The sequence below is a fragment of the Anneissia japonica genome, unplaced genomic scaffold, assembly GCF_011630105.1.
Source record: "Anneissia japonica isolate Jap-2015-1 unplaced genomic scaffold, ASM1163010v1 scaffold287719_len1884721_cov185, whole genome shotgun sequence".
In the NCBI taxonomy this organism is placed as follows: Eukaryota; Metazoa; Echinodermata; class Crinoidea; order Comatulida; family Comatulidae; genus Anneissia; species Anneissia japonica.
In genome coordinates, this window is record NW_022715822.1 from 1,112,990 (window position 1) to 1,133,958 (window position 20,969).

General features: G+C 31.4%; 2 protein-coding genes across 2 annotated transcripts in view; both read left to right on the forward strand.

Moving 5' to 3' along the window:
* The window catches only part of LOC117109423 (splicing factor 3B subunit 4-like), a gene marked incomplete in the record, with an annotated part of 6,519 nt that extends 4,839 nt beyond the window's left edge, over nt 1-1,680 (forward strand). Inside the window, 1 exon segment of the mRNA XM_033251775.1 lies at nt 260-1,680. Coding sequence (XP_033107666.1) covers nt 260-339 — 80 coding nt within the window.
* A 5,125-nt stretch (nt 1,681-6,805) lies between these two features.
* Nucleotides 6,806-20,969, forward strand: part of LOC117109421 — a 67,585-nt gene continuing 53,421 nt past the window's right edge. Inside the window, exon 1 of the mRNA XM_033251771.1 lies at nt 6,806-7,089. Within this exon, the coding sequence (XP_033107662.1) occupies nt 7,007-7,089 (83 nt within the window). The 5' untranslated portion in view covers nt 6,806-7,006. The remainder of the gene's footprint in view (nt 7,090-20,969) is intronic.

Consider the following 20,969-nt stretch of genomic DNA (forward strand, 5'->3'; position numbering starts at 1 on the left):
ATATATAGATATATATATATATATATATATATATATATATATATCAAATTAATAATAATATAAAAGTTTTTAATGGGATTAGACATACTTTATTGTAGTTAATTTAGTAGCATATATGTACAGTTGCTCATTATGTGATTACATTTTAGATCGTGTATATTTATTATGATAATATTTTTTTTTTTTGCTGTGCTAATTTCCTAGAGATATAATTACAGTATTTTTGTTGTATTAATGAAAATATCAAAATTGTTCACAGGTGGTGCCCCACCTGGGCCTAGGCCTCCGCTGATGAGGACACCGATGCAGCCTAGAATGAGACCACCATTCCAAAGATGAACCAAGCCTAGTGAATTCCAACATCATATTGTATCAAAAAGACTGGAGATAAAAAAATCTCTTTGTTCTCAATAAGGGTTATGGATGGCAGGATCATCTGGATAGTCTGCACAATTTGGAGATATCTCAATTAAGAACTTGGATGACCACTTTGGCAAGCATTTTGAACATACATACCTCAGGCACACCAAGTACAGTGGTTGCTTGGTGGAAGCACGTAACTTGTTACCTAATGCTGCAAGCGATCTTCACTGGTTTTTTTCTGTTGAAAATGGGATAAATTTTACTGAAATTCCTTTCTGTTAACACAGAGAATACCGTTTACAGTAGAACCCCCTCTGGGACACTGCTATTAAGCTGACACTCCTATTAAGGGGACACCCCTATAATTGGGACACCCCCATTGTGGGGACACCTCCATTTTGGGGACACCACCCATTATGGGAAACCCCTATTATTTGGACACCCCTATTAAGAGGACATATTTGCAGCCACGAAATGGGGGAAGTATATCTTAACACTACAGCCAACCCCTATCCAGGGGACACCCTATTAAGGGGACATATTTTGGTCCTATGGTGTCTCCTTAATGGGGATTTTACTGTACTTACCCAAGTGCTTTATTTTTGATGTCCTGATATCAATTTACTGATAAGTCAAAATCCTCTTTTAAGGTTTTTTTTTTTGCGACTATGCTTGTGGGTTGTATGAGCTGCCTCAGAGGACCTGACATATATTATTGCATTCCTTGGTGATTTCAGATACCTGTGTTTAACTTGTAGCAGTGGCTTCCTTATTTGGTCACAGTTTCCCTATTTCCACTGTCGGAATATTTCTAAGCTGACCAAACAAAAATAAGTGTAATTGATATTGTCTTACGTACTGTGTCAATTTCATTGGATAAACCAACTGGAGTAATTTACTTCTTAAAAGAAATTTTTCATAGAAAGTAATAATACTAAATTAGACTTAAACCTGGTTTTCATAAGAATTGATACACACTATCGCCGACTCCTTCGGCGACGCAACGCTGATTGGTCAGTTGAATAGGGGAGCATTTCTGATTGCGTGGGGGACAGCTACGCAGTGCAAGGATTGCAGTGAAAACGCTGTAGCGACTGTGTAGCGATTCCATAAAAACCAAGCTTTATAGCGCTGTCGAGGACAGCTCCATAGCGTATAAAAATCTTGTAGCTCCAGTTATGGATACAGGGACTACAGTTGAACTTGCCTGAGTCAAATCCAAAATGCCAGTGAAAAATTGTTCGACTTAGATAAAATTCGACTTACAGATTGTTAATTAATGGAAAACGCAACAATTTGGCATGTAAAATAAGTATTTGAGTTAGGCAAGTTTAACTGTATATCACAAATTGTCAGTTTTCATCAATTTGTAACATAATATTAAATAAAGAAAAACAGGAAAATACTGTAGATTTCTTATTATTATTCGTTGATGGTCATTGCGGTGAACAATTTTTTTCCTTACATTTAATTTAATGTACTGTATATTACTCCATAGTCAACTTCTTATTCACAATGAAATTCACCTACCAGAAAACAAACTGTAGTTTTGTCATTTATGTAAAGGCCTGTCATTTAATAATTGATTCTAATGCAGGCCTCCCTCCAATTAAAGGAGCAGACTGGGGTGTCCATGGTCTTTAACAGCTTTGGTCTCTAATTAGAATAGTAAAGATAAAAAACTTTTAATTTGGGACCACAGAAAAGTGGTCTTTAATTGGAGCGGTCTGTAATTAGAGAGAGCCCTGTAATTTGAAAATACATGTGAACATGATTGATAAGGCAGTTAAATGACAAATTGGTGATCGGATAAAAGTGTAATTGAATCCAGTGGAAGACTGGGAACCAAATGGTTAATGGTCCAGTAACTAAACTCTGAACACTGGGGGGGGGGGGGCGCTTGGAATACTCGTGTTTCGACCCTTGTGTATTCAATACTATTTTTGAGCACTTCAAATGCATATTATATGGATACAGTTAAATATTATTTATTCATCTTTTCCTTCTAACAAAGGCAAGATATTAAACCTAAAGGCGTATTGGTCTGCGACCGACCGTTAGACAGGAGTTAAATCCGCCACTGATTGAATCTTGACAAACAAGAATACGGAGATTGGAAGACTTAACAACATTGAAAGAATGGAAAAAGAACTCAACATAAAAAAGAAAATATAAAAGAATTACAACAGGCATTATAACACCAATGATCATCCACACTGTCAAATTATGTGATGAATTTGTGTGATGTGCCCGTATATGGGCATGATGATGTCATATTACACCCAAATATGGACATATCACAGTTTTTTGTCACATAGAATTTGATAGTGTGGACGCAACTTAAAGATGTGTCGAACCGAAAAAGTTTGGTGACAAGGATTATGTAATTGTTACAGATTAGTATTACTGGTGCTTTTCCCCCTATATCTCACCAGCCTCTCAGCGATTCGCTTCCCCCGCAGGGCAAGTACTTGCACCACCGCCTGGGATGTTACGAGCCTAATACGCTTACTTATACTTTTTCTAATTTAAATCTCTGACAATTTCTTTCTCTGCGAAACATCTTCTGACGTTCTTTGTCAATACTGCCACCAAAAACTTAATCTCTTGTTATAAAAAGTGTCACATCGCCCTCTACGGCGGCTGTATCAATTTCCTTCCTTTTCGAACCCCTCCCTTTGTTAATCTCTGTTAGAAAGACGTTCTTACGATGGCGTATTTTTCTAGATTCGGATAACTTATATCTTACCAATTATCTGTGTTTTGTTGGTTTATACTATTGTGGAGTATATTTTCTTATTATTCAAAGATTGTTTCAGTTGCTAAGACTGAGTTGACCGTAGAAACCTTGGAAATAAAATAGTCTCTTAAATTCATCGCTATCCTTTTTGCGGGAGGCCATGTTTTTTACCTATCAAGTGATAGATTGCGTGAGAGATATATCCGAGAATTATTGTTGAGAATTATAATCAAGATACGGAGCGTTCACTCAAATTTGCCACGTCGACAACTATATGAGTTTCAAATCAGTGGAAATATACATTATAAATAGTAAATAATTATTGGTTGGGATTCACATATTATATCCGAAACAATATGAACAATTTCACTTACGATCATTTATACACCGTCACCTCTAAAAATATGATAATTTCATTGTCAACAGATTTTTGTTTTGTTTTTCGAGACAAATCAAATTTGCTAAATCATTAATTTCAAAATGTCTTGGAATTATACTCAACTCGTAAGCGCAAGCCATTGGATGTTAATACAAGAAATGCTGTTGGCTTGGTTATGAACGTTTATAAACGGATTATTATCATCAATACGGGCGTTGGCTATTTTACTTATAATAATTGTTTTATGCCAGGGTCTTTCTGACAATATTGAAAATCGTTTTGTTATCAAAGCGAAAACTATTCAATATTATAGTAGCTTATTATAATATGAATAAACAAACAATAGGTCTATAGGATACTGTTTTTTTGTTATTGGGAAATTTTGTACGGTACATTTTGCAAAAGCAAGATGATGGATGGCAAAAAAAAAACCCTACAGTGTGTATCGGTGTCATATTGTTGTAGGCCAACCTAGAATGTGGTGAATAATTTATAAATCGCTTGTGGTTGTTTAATCTGTTAGAATGATAATTATTGATGTCGAACTGTAATCTTGAATTATGCATTGTTGGTAATAATAATTAACAATTTAAAGGTAAAAAGGTCGTATAGGCCTATTTTAAATGTAGTAATTTATGATTGTAATGGATCTTCGAAGCGATGTTGATATTTTTAAAATGGCGAAGGGAAGTTCTGTCAATAACATTGGCATATTATATCAAGACCATTAACCATATCTTTTGTTTCATAATATGACCAAATATGGTCATTATAATTTAGACCTAACAGTGGGAATAAAATGACTTAATTATTCAAATATTTTCGCTTTTTTGTACTTGTTTTGTTGGTTGTGTTAAAATAAAATTGAAAATGTAGATTTTTAATTGTATTTTCAGCCGTTTTGCAGTGTCGAAAAAATGAAATATATTCTTTTAATTCTTGAGGAGTTAAAGCTGAAGATGATGTCATTGATGTTAACAAATAAACAAAATAATGATGTATATTTGAATCCAAATTATTATTAGTGCAATGCAGTACAAATAATTAAACATACGAGGATAGTATAACAAAACACCAGTATAAATTAGAAGCACGCAGTCTCTTATAGGGGAGCATGTCAGAACTTTACTCAAATGTAATACAGTAGCTCCAATCACCAGTATTCGATATAAAAAAATAAAAAAAAAAATTCTAAATTTTATCTTTCAGATTATTTGTAAACAAGAACCCAGCTAATTGTGCAGTATAACGTTTCAATTTGGTGTTAATTTTTTTAGAACCATAAATATGCCTACGTAATTTATAACAACGCCAATGGTAACGGGAATGGTAATTTTTCAAGTTGTCGTTAACGCTGTTTTTTTAGATACCTAAACACAAACGGCGTTCGCGAATATTATAACAATACCTGAGACATAAACGGGTGTTTGCTGTGAAATGTTTTTGATGACGTATGCATCAGAACCCCTGGCACAGTGTGAGCATCCAGCCATTTAATTGTAAATAACTTAGAGATTTGAATAATTATATTGCGTCATGAGAAATTAGTAAGTCATATGACTTTTATCTCGTGGTTAAATAAATAAAAAGGCCTATTTATAGCTAACTTATGATGTTAGGTATTGCGTGTGGCTCACTTCCTTTCATTTATATTTGTTTTGTAAATTGTTACACTGAACTAATAGATTAATTCATTAGGATGCAGACTCGGTTTAAAAAAGTAAACTAAGCAGATCATAAATCTGGTCATCCAATATAATAAAATACAAATGAGGAACTGAAAACAGCGCCAGACTCAACTTAAAATTATAAATAAAAGTATTTAATAAAACCATAACTTTAGAATTTACATATTAACATGGTAAAAATCCTAAACTCTATTAAATTCGTGCGTGATATCTATCCTATCCAACTAACGTTATGATATGATCAGTTACTCTGCTAAAAAAAATTACATTTCTTACTTGGCAGTTTGGTACCTATAAACAAGTAGAACAATACGCATGATGATGACATAATTAATGTCGAAATATTGAATCCCGACACGATGGCGTGCATTTCGATACTTGGAGTAGGTTATGTAGGCCTATACTATCTTATACGCATTTATAACGTAATTCTGAATAACGTTGAAACGTTACGGCAACGCGCTATGTTAACGTTATTTTTTGACATAATCCGGCCGCTACCACGTTCGCAATGATAACGTTTTTGATGGGTTGGGTGTGGTGCAGTTTTCTTAGTAATGAAACTCTCAGTATATTGATAACATGATGCGAAATTACTACAGTTACTAAACAGTACGCGCACATCAGTTAAAAGACGAGGGTGTGGCTTATGAGACTGTGAGTACTAGGCCTGTTGACACTGACACGGGTAAAGGGAGCTATCTGTGGATGTGGTATGAAGTAATTTCGTGCATTTTGCAGCAGTGGGAAGGGAGAAATAGTGACCGTTTTCTGTGCCACTTTTTTTTTCTGGCCACGTCCTTTCTAAATACACCAGAAGGACGATGTGAACCCTGTCTTTCTCAAATATTTTTGATGGTTCTTCATAACTTTAGCACCAATTGGACAGGATAGAAGCTGCTATGGTCATGAAGAAATGTTATAGCCATAAAGCTATACAGGATACGTAACAAGCAACACAGATCATCCGCCCACAGTACACAATCACGAAACGTTGTTAACGTGTGACTTCTTTACAACGCCAACGTTATGTAGTTAGAGTTAGAAATCACGTTATACACATTTATGGTTAAAAAAAAAAATGTTTTGAGCACATTTTTGAACAAATTTCGTTATCTGGCCTAATTACATATGTTTTTTTTTTTTTTTTTTTTTTTTTTTAATTAAAAACCCCTTTTTGAACATCAAACTGTAACGTAGTTATTATAACGTTATTATAACGTCAAATTGATTATTAGCTTGGTAGAACTTGAAATATATTATGGTTTCAATAAAAATATATCGTCATCATCACAACATGCCAATATTATCCGTGGTTATATCTTTGATTTATGAATATTGATAGAAACATAGCTGTCATCTTCCATCGTCATTTACAGTAGCTATAGGTCTACAACTGAAATCTAGGACTACGTCCCAAGTAGGTCTACGTATATTGTCAATTGAAGATCAAATTGATTGCGTTAAAAATAGTAACAACGATAGAAAGCAACACACAATTATAAATACGGAAAATAAATTATGCATGAATGAAAAAATAATAATATGGGGAAAAAATTAATGATAATGAACGTTTTCCCGGCATGCATGTTTGCAAAGCGAGCAAACAACACATTGTTCCCTGTTTTCTTGCCATGCAACACGTCCAACGTAGCGTACACACCACACCGCGATTTTCATATCGCACATGACGTCAGTGATCAACCCTCACTTCACACAGATCTAGTATTGCTTCAATGGCGAGGTACAGAAAAGTGATCGAGCAATGTTGCTAGGAATTTACACTGTTTTAGTTGAATAATACAGGCTTTATGAGCAGTCTAACATATTGCCGCAATGGTGCGGGAAACCAGACATCTTTGGGTTGGAAATTTACCGGATAATATACGGGAAGATAAGGTGAAAGAACAATTTAAAAGGTGAGTATGTCGGATAGAAATTTCGGGTGAGAGCTACGGGCTGTAGGCGAACGTGTGTGATGGAATACGACGATCCACGCTGCCTGCAGTGCTACCGAGTCACGCTTGAGCTTTTCAATACTACTACTGTCCAGAGCCTAACTGTTGTGTATACTCTATTTTTTGACATTACAGTTTACTCTCTCTTCCACCAAATTAATGAACATTTAACAAACGTTTTCAAGAGCTGATTTTTTTTTTTTTATTAATCAGAGGTTTGTTACCCCCAATCGTTGATATAATTCTATTCATTATTTTCACCGTTTCTGACGAGGGCCTACAGATTTAAATTCATTTTTTAGGGTTTGTATTTTCATGCTCAAGAAGTATAATACATATTCAACTAGGGCTAGGGCCTAGGCCATCTTAAGTGTAGGGCCTATGAGATGTTATTTATCTTCATTTTTCAATCATTAATTAATACCTTGTAATTTGTTATGTTACTTCTACTATCTACAGTAAATGAAAACAGTCTGAAATTTAGAAGGAAATATTGAATTGAATACAATAAAAATCAAGAGGCTTAGCTGTACAGCATGCATGCTTATAATAGAAAATAGCCAGTCTAGGCTAGGTCTAAGCTTATTTGAATCTAAGCCAGGAAAACCTCATTAGAAGCAAAATAATGTTTGTGAGCTAAACTTATAATTAATGGTATGAGATCAGAGGAGGTTTTGTAATGATCTTACAGAGACAGCCTGGTTTTACTAGTGGAAGTAGTTAAACCTTAAAATGCATTTAAACATCATTTTAAAAGTGGAAATTTCAGAAAAAAATAGAAGTTTATCTTTATTTTTATTATGCCCTCAGCTGCCTTGAAATCTCCAAAGATAGGATATTTATATTTCTTCCTAATTTTATAAATTTGAAGCATTTAACCATCCTTTTTTACGTTCACCTATAAAATTTTATTTTTATTTTCTCCCCTGTCTAGATGTGTTTTGCAAACTATTTGCTAAATAAGAAAACACAATTTTATTGCTGTTTTTATTCTGCCCTCCTCCAATGATCTTGAAAAAAAATACATACGTGAAACAAGGAATAAAAAAACTCTCGCCTTAGTATCTGCAGCAGCATCGATATTATTTTTCATTGAATATAAATTTCTTGTGAAAACTGCATGTCATTTGATTAGTTATTCACAAAAACAAACAATACACCTACTGTAAGTAATAATTCTTCTGAAGTAGTGGACTACCTTATGAATGAAACAATAAAGCATTTTATCAATATTTTATAAAGGCCAAATAAGGAAAAAACAAACAGTAATGAAGATAAGAATAATTGTTGTTGAAGTCTAAATGGCAGAATACATTACAAATATTCATTGTAATTTTTTTACTTTAAAAAAATTATATTATTTACCAGCCTGTTAACTACATAGGATAGTAAATATCAAACAGTAATCCTCACAAAAAATTAATTTCCAATTCGGACATGAAAAAAACCAAATATTTGGGCAAATAGAAAAATTTATTAGATTTTCACTCCCACCTGCGTCAAAAAATCGGAAAATATTGACGCGGGAATAAAAAAAAAAATTTGCCACATCAATTATTTCAACAGTATAAAAATAACAATGCAATTCTGGACTTCCAGTACAATTTCTTTAAAAAACTATAAAATTAAGCCAGTTTTTATACAATATTTACTATTACAGACCAAATATAAACAGTCCCTCCCTCATCAATTAAAAAAAAAAAAATTGATAACCTAATAATTTTTTTCAATGTGCCCTTAGTTCTATTTGGCCTAATATATGAGATCCTTTAATTACCAGTATGTTTTTTTGGAAATTTTGTTGAGTTGCTCTTTTTCCATCCAAATTTTGTTTGCCATATAAATTTTTAAAAATCGTAATAAAATATCATTTTAAAAAAAATGTTCTAAAATTTATTGTAAATTATGTAACTACTTGTAATTATTGTAAAATAAGGCTTGTATTAATGTCTTTTTTAATCTTCAAATAATAATAAAAATAAATAACTATTAAATATTGATTTAATATTAAATTTTAAAAATCATTATTATGTAATGATTATTAAATATTTGAATGGATGAACTTGAATAAATGAATAATTACAGTAAATAAGAAAAAAAATCCAGAAATATAAAATAGAATATTTATTTGTTTATTATATTTTATTATAGTGTTTGTTGTAAATTTGTGGCATAAAATTAATGAGATTTATAATACAGTATCTGCCTGTTTCATATTTACTATTTTTGGCTACCAGCTAGTGCCAGCAAAAAATAAATATAGTAAATTAAGCATATTATTACACTACTATACAGGAAGGTAAAATAAAATCAACCATATTTTTCATTTGGTTTTTTGAAAAAATGAGTAGACAATGCTTCTTTTCTTGTCATTAAGATGATCAGATAATGCATAATCCACTAGGCATATTGCAGGCCTAAATATCTGATAATGGACACTGAATGCTTGAGAATGATTACATTAGTGTAGAATTTTCTGGGTGTTTTGCTTTGAGAAAGTTTTAAATATTACACCTCAAAATTACAATATTTGGAAGGAGAAAATGGCTGAAAATATTCTGTTTAAAAAAAATGTAAATGTGAATTGAAGTTAGTATCAATTTTGTTTTTGTTTGTTTATATTAATAATTAATAATATGGCTGATTAGTTTAAATTTTCTTATTGATTACACAATATGGCAACAATTTTTAACATAACAAAGTAACATATTCATCAAATTGAATTATGTAACCTTAACAATGCGTTATTTTATCAAATTGTTATAATACTACTATGTATGATTTTTCTATAAGATTGGAATTACTTGGTTACAAAAATATTGTACACAGATAAAGCAGTTTTCCAATGGTTTATATTGACTGCCATTACCAATTATACTACTGTATACTTCGTTCCAGCAAGCTTTCTCAAGATCTTGGAATCCATTACGGTTGCTAGGTGGTGTGGCCATTAGTGGCAGAAATGTCCATGTGATTAAATAGGACAGCTCATTGCGATGAAACATCCATTAAAAGTCTCCATGCCACGGTCATAGTCATTATGTAAATGCTTTTAATACCGTCTTCTACTCCTCAAAATGTCTTCGGAAAAAGAAATCGCCATTAAGTATTAAAAAGCTAAGGTGGAATTTTTGCGGCTCAGAAAGAAATCTTGCCAGAAAAAGAATGTGAATAAAAAATTATAGGCCTACATTATTAAATGTCATTTTAGGGGAAAATGCAGTCAAGACTCATTGTAGTTTTTAATACAATTTTGAAATAAGGTACACACAGAAATTCCATGATAAATAAACAATTTTATACACATTGTAAACATAATAATTCTTTGATTAGAAAATATATACTTTAGTTCTGTATCAATAAAACCAATAGCGTCTCCAGTATATTATTAGTTTATTTTATTTATAAAAAGGACAAAAATATTCAGGAAGTATGGCTAAAATGAGAGCATTTACAATGAATATACAGGAAATGAACAATTCTATTATGAAACAAAATGGTACGTCTAAAAGGCACCATTACAAATTGAAACAAAACAATTATAAAATAACCTGAATCAAAAATATTTAAATGCATTTCTCTTTTTTTTTTAAATTTTTAAAAAATTTTTTTTCAATTTTACAGGGATTTAAGATACATTTGAATTAAGATATTTTTATTTACTGATATTATATATTTATTTATTTTTTTATCTACATAATAAGCAACCAAACTGCAAGTTATTCTACTTAATACACTGTGTGCCCAATGAAATGCAAAGAGAAAACATTGTTAAAATATTCATTCATCTCTGCCCTGAGATTACACTAGGCCAATAAAGAAAAAAGAAAAAAAACTTGCGATGGCCACGTTTTGGGAAAATCTAAAAAATGAGTAGGTCGGTAGGGATTTTTTTTTAAACCAATAATGTGTTTAAGCCTAAAAAGTAGAAAATACCCAAAAATACAACAAAGACCATTCATGAATATATATTGGAGAGCAAACGATCACATAACACTGTAACATCGCCCTGCTATCCAGCAAGCCTATTCCAGTCTTTTTAGCTCATAGAAAATATTTTTGTTGTACAAGTACGAGGTAGTCAAAAATAAAAAATAAATAAAAAAACTAAAATGCTGATCCTCAATTTCATACATTTTAGGTCGGTCAACAAAATCATTTTTTTTTAATTTGGCTTTATATGATTGACTGCATTGTGCATTTTATCGATGGTTAATATTGGAATAAGCTAATATAATAATATCGCATCTTCCCAAGCTTTTACTTATGGTACTAAATGTGTTTACATGGATTTAAGTTCTTACAGTAAGCCTTGTGCAGACATATCATATTTTATTCGACGAAAACATGTTGCATGCCTGAAAATATAGCCATGATGACATTCATTTACCATATATAGGCACATAATGACTATATATGGGCATACAACAACCGTTTAACCAATTTTCGCATTTTTATTGATGTGACAATAAAGTATCTATTTCTAAGGTCCTGTCCAGACTATCAAATTTTATTTGACAAAAACATGTGACATGCCTAAATATGGTCATGATGACATCACATCATCACCATATATAGGCAAAGAATGACCATATATGGGCATACAACAGTTTTTCTGTCAAAGAAAATGTGATAGTGTGGACACCGCTTTATGCTGGCAAATTGATATGTCTTCATCAGGCAGAAGAATAGCTTTTTTATGTGAAATGTTGAACATTTAAAGCAAGTCTCACTAATAATTCAGTAACATCGGAATACTAACAATCCTTTAGTCACATTATTAAATGGTGATTAAGGTTCAGTCTGGCCTCTGTTCTTATGTTAGCTAATTACTAAAGATGCATGGTTAATAGTGTTTTTCGTTGATGAGGGTTGACTAAACTTGTAATTAGTGGCCTTATTTTGAATTAGTACATGCCAAAGAGAACAATAATGTGCTAATTCATTGTTACTAGGGTTTGACACCCATACAGCTATATGGCTTTTGTATTTGAATGGAAAATAATTAGCTTTCTCCTATAGTATACAGTAATACATGCCTGTGTATCTTCTTACAGTATGCAATTACTTCATCATAGAACTTTTGGTTGAATAATTACTACATAGTTTTTGAATTATAATACTTAAACAAAAAGTATAATTTAATAATAGGTATTTATCTATATTCAGAAAAGTTACTTCATTTAAAAAGAAATTTGCAGCAAAATGCTAAATTGTAGAATTTTGTACAGAAAAGGGTAAAACAAGAATTAAATACAATCTAAAATGCAATAACACATCACATCAACACATACAAAAGAAAAACCTAATTACAAATGCAAACCCAACCACCTAGTTCAATAATTCTTAGAAGTATATATAAAATTACATAATTTTAACTTGTGCTTCTATTAATTGCATTAGATGAGGGATGGGACTATATTTTTAAACCATTCAGTTCTCAGAAAACAAATAATTTTGGCAAAATCTAAAAATTTTATTGGTAAATGTAAAATAGGATGGTTAAATGCTTTAAATTTATATGATTAGGAAGAAATATACATCTTATCTTTGGAGATTCAAGGCAGTGGAGGGCGTAATAATAAAAAAAAAATTTTGTCTGAAATTTCCACTTTTTCATGGCGGCGGGTGCGGTAATTGGCCAAAAATTTAATTTAATTTTTATTCGAAATCATCCATATTTACAGTCGGCAGGTTCACTAAACAAGGTATAAAAATAGTCTCGCCTTATTGTGGAAATTCTAATTAAGAATCTTATGTTTATTGATCAGCCGTCAGGGTGCTTAGCTTCTAGTCTTAAAAGTCCTGCAATGAAGGAAAATTTAGGTCTGTACCTAACCTAATAAAATGACTTCCATCCTTGTAATTGATGAATCCAGTTCTTCAGAAGCATGCCTGACCAATAAAGAGCACCGTCAATGAGTAAGCCTTTTCCATGATACAATTTTTAAGTGAGAAGTATTGATTAATTAATGATGACAAAAATATTATCATAAAATGTATGAATACATTTATGGTCTACACCCCCGGTATTAAACCCCAACTCCGGCCCGCCAAAAATATTGATCTGGCCCGCAAAACATTGCTAAAAATAAATCATCTTCTGGCTGATTTTTTCAGAATTTTTTTTTTTTCTTTTAAATTTATTTTTTTGACCTAGGCACCACTACTCTAGCATTGTTTTTCAAGAGCTTAGGTGGTATTGTCCCCCCTATTTGTGAAAGTTCTTCACTAGCCCCTTATATTTAGAATTTACCACCATAAAAGAAAATGGGTGGGGCTGACGTGACATAGAAAATAATAAAAACACACAATTTATGTTGGCCCCGCCGCTGGTCTCAACAGGTTTGAACTGGCCCCCAGCTTAAAAAGCTACAATACAAGGGGTCTACACCATGCAAACGCACCCAAATTTGGTAACATACAGAAATCTAAACATTTTACATATCACTTTCTGGGTCTGTCAAAAAATTAATCTTTAGTGTATAATTGCTATAATGTCGATTAGTAAGGCCTATTTTTTGTTAAATATTTTGGTTACGGTACTATACTGATAGTAGTACATGGCCTTGTCCTCTGATATCCTTCCTGTTTCTGGAATCTATTTAAATTTAAACTGTTTGTCATTAAATTAATATTTTTTGAAGTATTCCAGATTTGCCTGTTTAATTAGTCCTTGCCCTATTGTCATTTTATGAAGTTTTGGCCAGCCTAACATCATTTATCACTCTGTAATTTAATAATTAACATTATCTATGACCATTGCATTAATTTTGAAAAAAAAAGTTTTGTAGACACAATTCGGGAAGTGTTTCACACTCTGCTCTGTTTATAAATAGTTTTAATAATAATAATTAATATTATCTACGAACATGGTTTTACCAGTACATAAATAAAGTCCATTATTTAATGATCATTGCATGTATACAGTATTTAGAAAAAGTTTGGTGGACACATTCCAGTAAGTATAAATTGCAGTAGTGTTTATAAATTGTTTATTACTTTGTCCTGCCCAGTTTGTTTATCTCCAGTGGTATTTACTACTACTACAGTAACTACCATGCTAATAATAATGTAATGCTTTACTCTACACAAGTTTGAATCAACAACATTACACTATGCAAGCTTTACTAGCATTTAATTTATTGATTTTGCATCTGATGAATCTAGCATAAATTGCTAGTGAAAGTTTATGTAATAAATATTTAAAACTTAGTCAATAAAATGCCACTAATAACTAGCTAAGTACTACAGGTGTTTCCTTTGAAGCCTGGTTTCCATAAAATTGCTACGTGCTATCACCAACATTTTATGCTGACGTTTGAGTCTAGAAGCATTTTTGATTGCATCAATGAACGATACACAGTGTAGTGACTGCAATAGCGACAGTGTTGCGAAACCAAATAAATAAATAATCTCTACAATGCTTCATTAAAAAAATCTAGAACTTATTTGCCATTCAAACTTCAGTTTCCGTTCAGGCCTTTCTTGTTGAAAACAGCTGCAGGTTCTGCTAGGCTTATCACTGTGAATGTATTGGGCCTAGTCCTGTCAACATTCTTTTAATTGTGGCCATTGTGTGCAGGCTTCCAAACATCGGTTTGCTAATCAATTTTTGCTGCGCTTTGACCACATAATACAAAAGGCCATTTGGATGGACGACAGATGAAATGCGCTATTTTCTAGGTGACCTTCTATGAGGATAGATAATGCAGGTAAAATTAAACCGTCTGGAGTAAAACATCAATAAAAAAACGTGAAATGAAAAGGACGATTTACATTTCAAGTAACAGGATGATTGAGATGTTACGATATCAAAAAATAGCTGCGATGTACTGTTGTGTGAATAAATAATTCAACAAACCGGTAATATATGCTTACCAACACTTTCACACAGCTGCATTCAAAGTTGAATACGTATTATATTGTAAATGCCACTATTTTTATAAGAACATTATAAATTTATAAGGACAGTGAGCTAAAACTGAAGGTCTCCCGTAGTAGTTCTACACATGTTGAATTCATAATTACAACAGTCATATTTTTTAAGGTACGTCAATGCTCAGATAATCAATTACTGATTTCTTTGAATAAACACCCCACTTTGAACCTTTTGGAGCCTCATTTAGAATAAACGACTCCCTCAAAACCCCCCCCCCCCCCCCCCCCGATTTGTTTATTTTTTCCTCAATTAAATGCCCCTCTGCTCCCCCAAATGACTGTAAAAAAATCTAATGAAAGCAACATCATTCCCAACCCTTTTTATTATTGTTTTGCTCCAATAGAATTAATATTAATGCTCCGGGGCATTTTGAATAAATATGGTAATAAATTAGGATCTGGTTTTTTCATATAATGAATTCAGTCAATTACAGAGATCAGTTGCCATGAATAGTATGTATAATACCTATAAAAGTTTATTAAAAACAAATTTTTAAGACAATATTATAATATTCCTCATGATAATCAAAATGATTGAATCATTTTAAAGTATGTTTTCAGTATTATTAATAGTTTCTGAAACTAACCAACTTGGTTTTGTCTTTAAGTTTGTTATAGCTGCTCTTTTTAACAACAATAAAAATAATGCATTCTTGTAAGTACTGTAGCTAGCACTATACAGGTCAGACTTCTGTAAGTTGCTATGCTTTGAGATGATTGAAATGAAATTATGCATGTGAGTATTGTTTATTCTAGGGTATAATTCTAAATTCTAATTTTAAAAAATAATGTATTCTTATAAGTACTGTAGCTACAGTAGTACTATACAAACTACTATACGTTGCTATGCTTTGAGACGATCGAAATGAAATTATGCATGTGAGTATTGTTTCTTCTAAGGTATAATTCTAAATACGATAAATTTAATCATTTACGCTCTGATAACTCTTGCCTGTCTAGTCGCTAAAATCATGTTATATGTCTTATCCCTTTCATGGCATTTTAACTTGTTTTCAATCCAAATCTAAATTAGGTATTGGTTATAACAACAGTACAATGATCATTAAATTTACCCCAAAAATTGTAAAGAATTTTAAAACAAATAAATTTATTTTATGCCACATGTGGTGTGTCGTAACAGAACAGGGTGTGTTGTATGCCAGGTCAAAGTTTAGCCTATATATTAAGGAAAATATAGTCAAATTTTTTCTCAGTGTTTCTGACAAGAACGCTGCACTAGCAAAGGTTCTGAGTTGATTTATGTATGTTAAAATTGTTTTGAGGCACAAAAGTGGCCTGTTCCTCAGAATTGATAAGAAAACCAGCAAGAAATGTTGATTGTGTATTTGTAGAGGAGATTTTCTCTAAAGTATGTTTTCATGCGTAAGTATAGCTTATAATTTCAACTATCAAAATACCAGTACAGTAACTCATCTTTTATGTTTAGTAAAACAGTACTTACTTTGCGACAAGTTGCACCTTACACAATGTAGTTAGTACTCAGGGATGTCACCAGCTTTTTGGAGTGCCGGTCGGCGATCATGCCTGTCTCCCCCCTCCCCATTTTCCTGGGGGGGGGGTCTACATTATGAAATACCATAATAACTATTATGAGAAAACTGTTGATTATTCATCATTAACATTTGTAATGGCGAAACTTTTTATGCCTAGTTACGCGAACTTATTTGTTTATGGATTGTCAGAGGAGGGGGGGAAAAATATAAAAGTAAAATTTTGTTTTCTTATTTAGCAAATGGTTTTACCAAAAACTTCCAGACAGAGGAAAAAATAAATACAAATTTCTATTGGTGAAGGTATTGTAAACAGTGTAGTTAATAGAGTGATTATATGCTTTAAATTTATATCATTAGAAAGAAATATACCTTATTTTTAGAGATTACAATGAAGCAGCAGGCGTAATAAAAATAAAGGAAAAATTTTATTTTTTTCTGAAATTTCCATTTTTTCGTGGTGACAGGTGCGTTAATTGATAAAAAATAAAATTTTAATTTTATTCAATACGTCATTATTAGCACACAATACGTTATTCTTGCTTTGCTAAACTCAGGCACATGAATGCAATCTATTATCCCTGGGAAATCTGATGTCAAATGATGGAAGGGTAGGTGGGTGGAAGAACAGAACAGGGGAGTCTGTTCTTTGTAGGTTTATAGAATTACGTTTTTTGATCTGTACATATTACACACATTCCCTTCTATAGAGGCCTAGGTGTCATATTAGTACCAACAATCACCTAACAAAAATGCAGATGGAGCTACAGTAATTACTGTAATGTGAAGCCCTGTATAAATTACAGGATTGCGTTGTTGGGTTATTTCTACACACCCTCGATAAATTACTGTATTTTCCAGTCTAATAATAATATTATAGACAGTGCTCATTGTAATTATTATTCAGCCAGGGACCTTAAACCCTGGTCTAGCTGGAGTGAACAAGTGTAGTTAATCCATGTCTGTTTACTTCATTTTCCTAATGGCTACTTAATGTTTAATACCTTGGGTGTCACCTGATTTTGAGTCAAGTATTCATTCTCAGTGCAACAACATCGGATACAATTAGTAATTCTAAGGGCTTTTGTAAGCAGTTATTAGGATATTCAATAAGCTTTTTTTTGTTACTCATTCTATCAGGGGATATTAAAATATCAGCTTACATATTGGTACTAAAGAAATTATTATTTTTTTATATTACAAATTGATTGATGTTAAGGTAAAATGATCATTTTTTGTTCAGATTTGTTATTCAAGTATTGTATTCATCAAATTCATACTCATAGTCAAGTTAAAACTGAATTACATTAATAAGAAATATAATACTGTACAAGGAACAATCAAGCAGCATTTTAAAAACAATAAAACAAGAAAAAAAATTAAGGATTGCACAAGACAATAAAAAAAATTAGTCATTTAAATTAAAAAAAACAAAACAAAAAAAACCCAATAACATACTGCAATATGGTGATAAGATTATGTACAAACAATATAAAAATACACCAACAAACATGAAAAAAAAGAAGAAAAAAAAGTAGTTCTTACCATTCAAAATAAGAAATTTTGAGGTTTTTCATAGTAAGCCAATAGCAAGTGTTGAATATATTATACGAGAATGATAAGTGTCTTCCTTTTTTTTTAAATTTATAAGTACTGTTAATTTAGAACATTAGAGGCTTATAATTACTGTAGCAACATGTTCCATGAGATGAGATCTGCTACATCAATACATAGTAATTGCTATTTATAACACTATACATATTATGATGAGCAGTCTATTCTAGCAATTTTATAACATGCCTGATGAGATTTGTTATACTATAGATGTTATAAATACCCAAATATGAAGTTTAAAAAAAAAAAAAAAATTGGATTGCTTTTAGTAGAATAAAAAGAAAATGATTTTGGATTCATTTTGGATTCAGGTCATTATTTGATATTAAAATTTTTAGTAATAATGCTTTTATAACTAATCGTAAAATAGATGAGATGCATAAAATCTGGATGCTGCTCATTCTTGTTGAGTTGCTTTTTCTCTCATGATGGCCGGGCCAAGGTCGCTCTGTTATTGCTTTTGGCATGTAACCCAATACGATATCCCAGCATGCCTGATTATTCAGAGTTGATGTGGGAGTCTGAATATATTAATTAATTAGACAGCTATAGTTAAAGGAGTTGTGGGGATTTGTAATTACAAATGATGCATGCATATTTATAGTGAATTCATGGGCTGTTGTTGCTGACAATCCATGAGTTCCACATACGGTAGTTATACTTGCAATCTTTCTGCTTTCCTCCCGTGGTCTGTAGTCTGTGGTCCTACTATAGTTATTGATAACTATATATGCCATATATAATTATTTGGTAGTTCCATTTCCCCGCCCTCATCAAATAATTTAGCGTCATGAAAATAATTTACTTTTTGCTATTAAAAAAAAATACATTGTATAGAAAGTGATGATCTGAAGATTGTTGTCAAAGTTAAGAGGAGGGGTGAACATAAATTACAGAATATATTACAAAACTATTAGTATATAGTCTATTCATTTTACTTCAAAAATAGTTGGCTTAAAATTTAAATAATATCAATTTATTATAATATTTAATATTTTATGTAAAATATACAAGTAATTTCTTACAAGGAATGGAATAATTAACATGACATTTTAAAAGAAGATTGAGCATAAATTATATTATTTTATTGTTATATGTAGGCGTACATAAGTGAAATTAGAAAAGATAAATTTAAAGTTGGTACATATACTACAGTATAGGTCTACATAAATTAAGTAACACTTAACACTGAAGATATAGTAGCTAACAGACATTTGCTTATATTTATAATAAAATTAAAACTTATTATGTCAATATTAGGTTTTGCAACAGCGTATTACTTAATCATTACAAAATATCAACCTTGGAGGCATACATACTATAGTACCTCCATGGCAGACCCTTCTGTTGCCTTTTAATCTTTCAATATTTTTTCACAAACCAGTGCAATGTTATACTGAGTTTGCATTCGCAATACAGAGTTCATTGTGTATGGCTATATTCATCTGCTTTGCCCTCACGCCTCACCAACTATGCATAAACACCAACTTGCCAAGCTTATTAAATGGGTCAATTGTGGTTGCCTAGCAAACTGATTAAGGCCTCAGCAAGAGACAGACTAAAACTACATGTTTTTTATACAATTTGGAATGTATCTCATGAATTATATCGCAGGAAGTAAACAAAATTCACTAGAGCATTTAATCTGGTTTCTAGATACAATCTTGAAATTCATAAATACATGAAAGTATGTAAATTTTACATACAATTTTTTTAGAAACTGTCTGTGTTATGCTGATATCCTATCCATTATGGTTTCAAAATTTGCAATGATGTGGCAGTTTAGGGATCAGCTCGAAAAATACCAAGTCCATTGTTGAAAGAGAAAAAAACATGGAAAAACCAACTACAGCATTGTTATAATCAGAGATTATTTCTATGGAGGGACCTGGAAGTCCTTTTTTTGGACGGATAATGGAGTAAATAATATGGTGGTAATAATTTGAAATAAAATTTTAAGAACATGAAGATATTTAATACATCTTAACTTAGCATTAAACCAACTTATTTTTGATGGTAAAACATGAGAAATTATTCAACATTTAGAAAACAAAAAGGTGTAAATAGTAATAAGAACACTGTTTTATTAGTTTTTAGATTGTTTATTATATTTATTAATAATTTTATCAAATGATTATTTTACTTTGAGATTGATCAAAAACAAAAGGAAACACATCACAAATTCCAAGTATTGTTATTATAGTTAACTGATTATTTTGTAGTTCATATTCATAACTTAAAATTATGAACTTTTTGAAACTTAATAATATAACAGCTTCTTAGCATTGATAATAGTCGATGATCTTCAATTTGTTGTTGAGTGGTAATTCACCACAGATGGTGTATTATAATAACCGTACCAGGCCCAGCATGCTGACGCAAGTCTATTCTCTTGAGCTGATGCAAATTTCCGTTTATAGAATGACTGGCCTTTAAACCGCCAAAAATATAAGGCCATGTGCATTGAACAAGGTCGTAATTTTTAATAAGAGATGATGCTTCATCAAATAATCAAATATGGAAATATATTGAGAAAATCCATTGCATTATTATTTTGATAAATAAATTTTTTACATTTTTCATTTCTAAATATGTTTTGAACATTCAAATTATAATTAATATTTTAGAAACCTTCTGTGATATTTAATTAAATCATTTTTGTATAGATTTCTAGAATTTTTATTTTTGTATTAACTAGTAGCATAATACTGTACATCTTGTAAATTGTATTATTTTATAATATTTTAAAACAGTCTGTCATGAAAAATTAGTGTT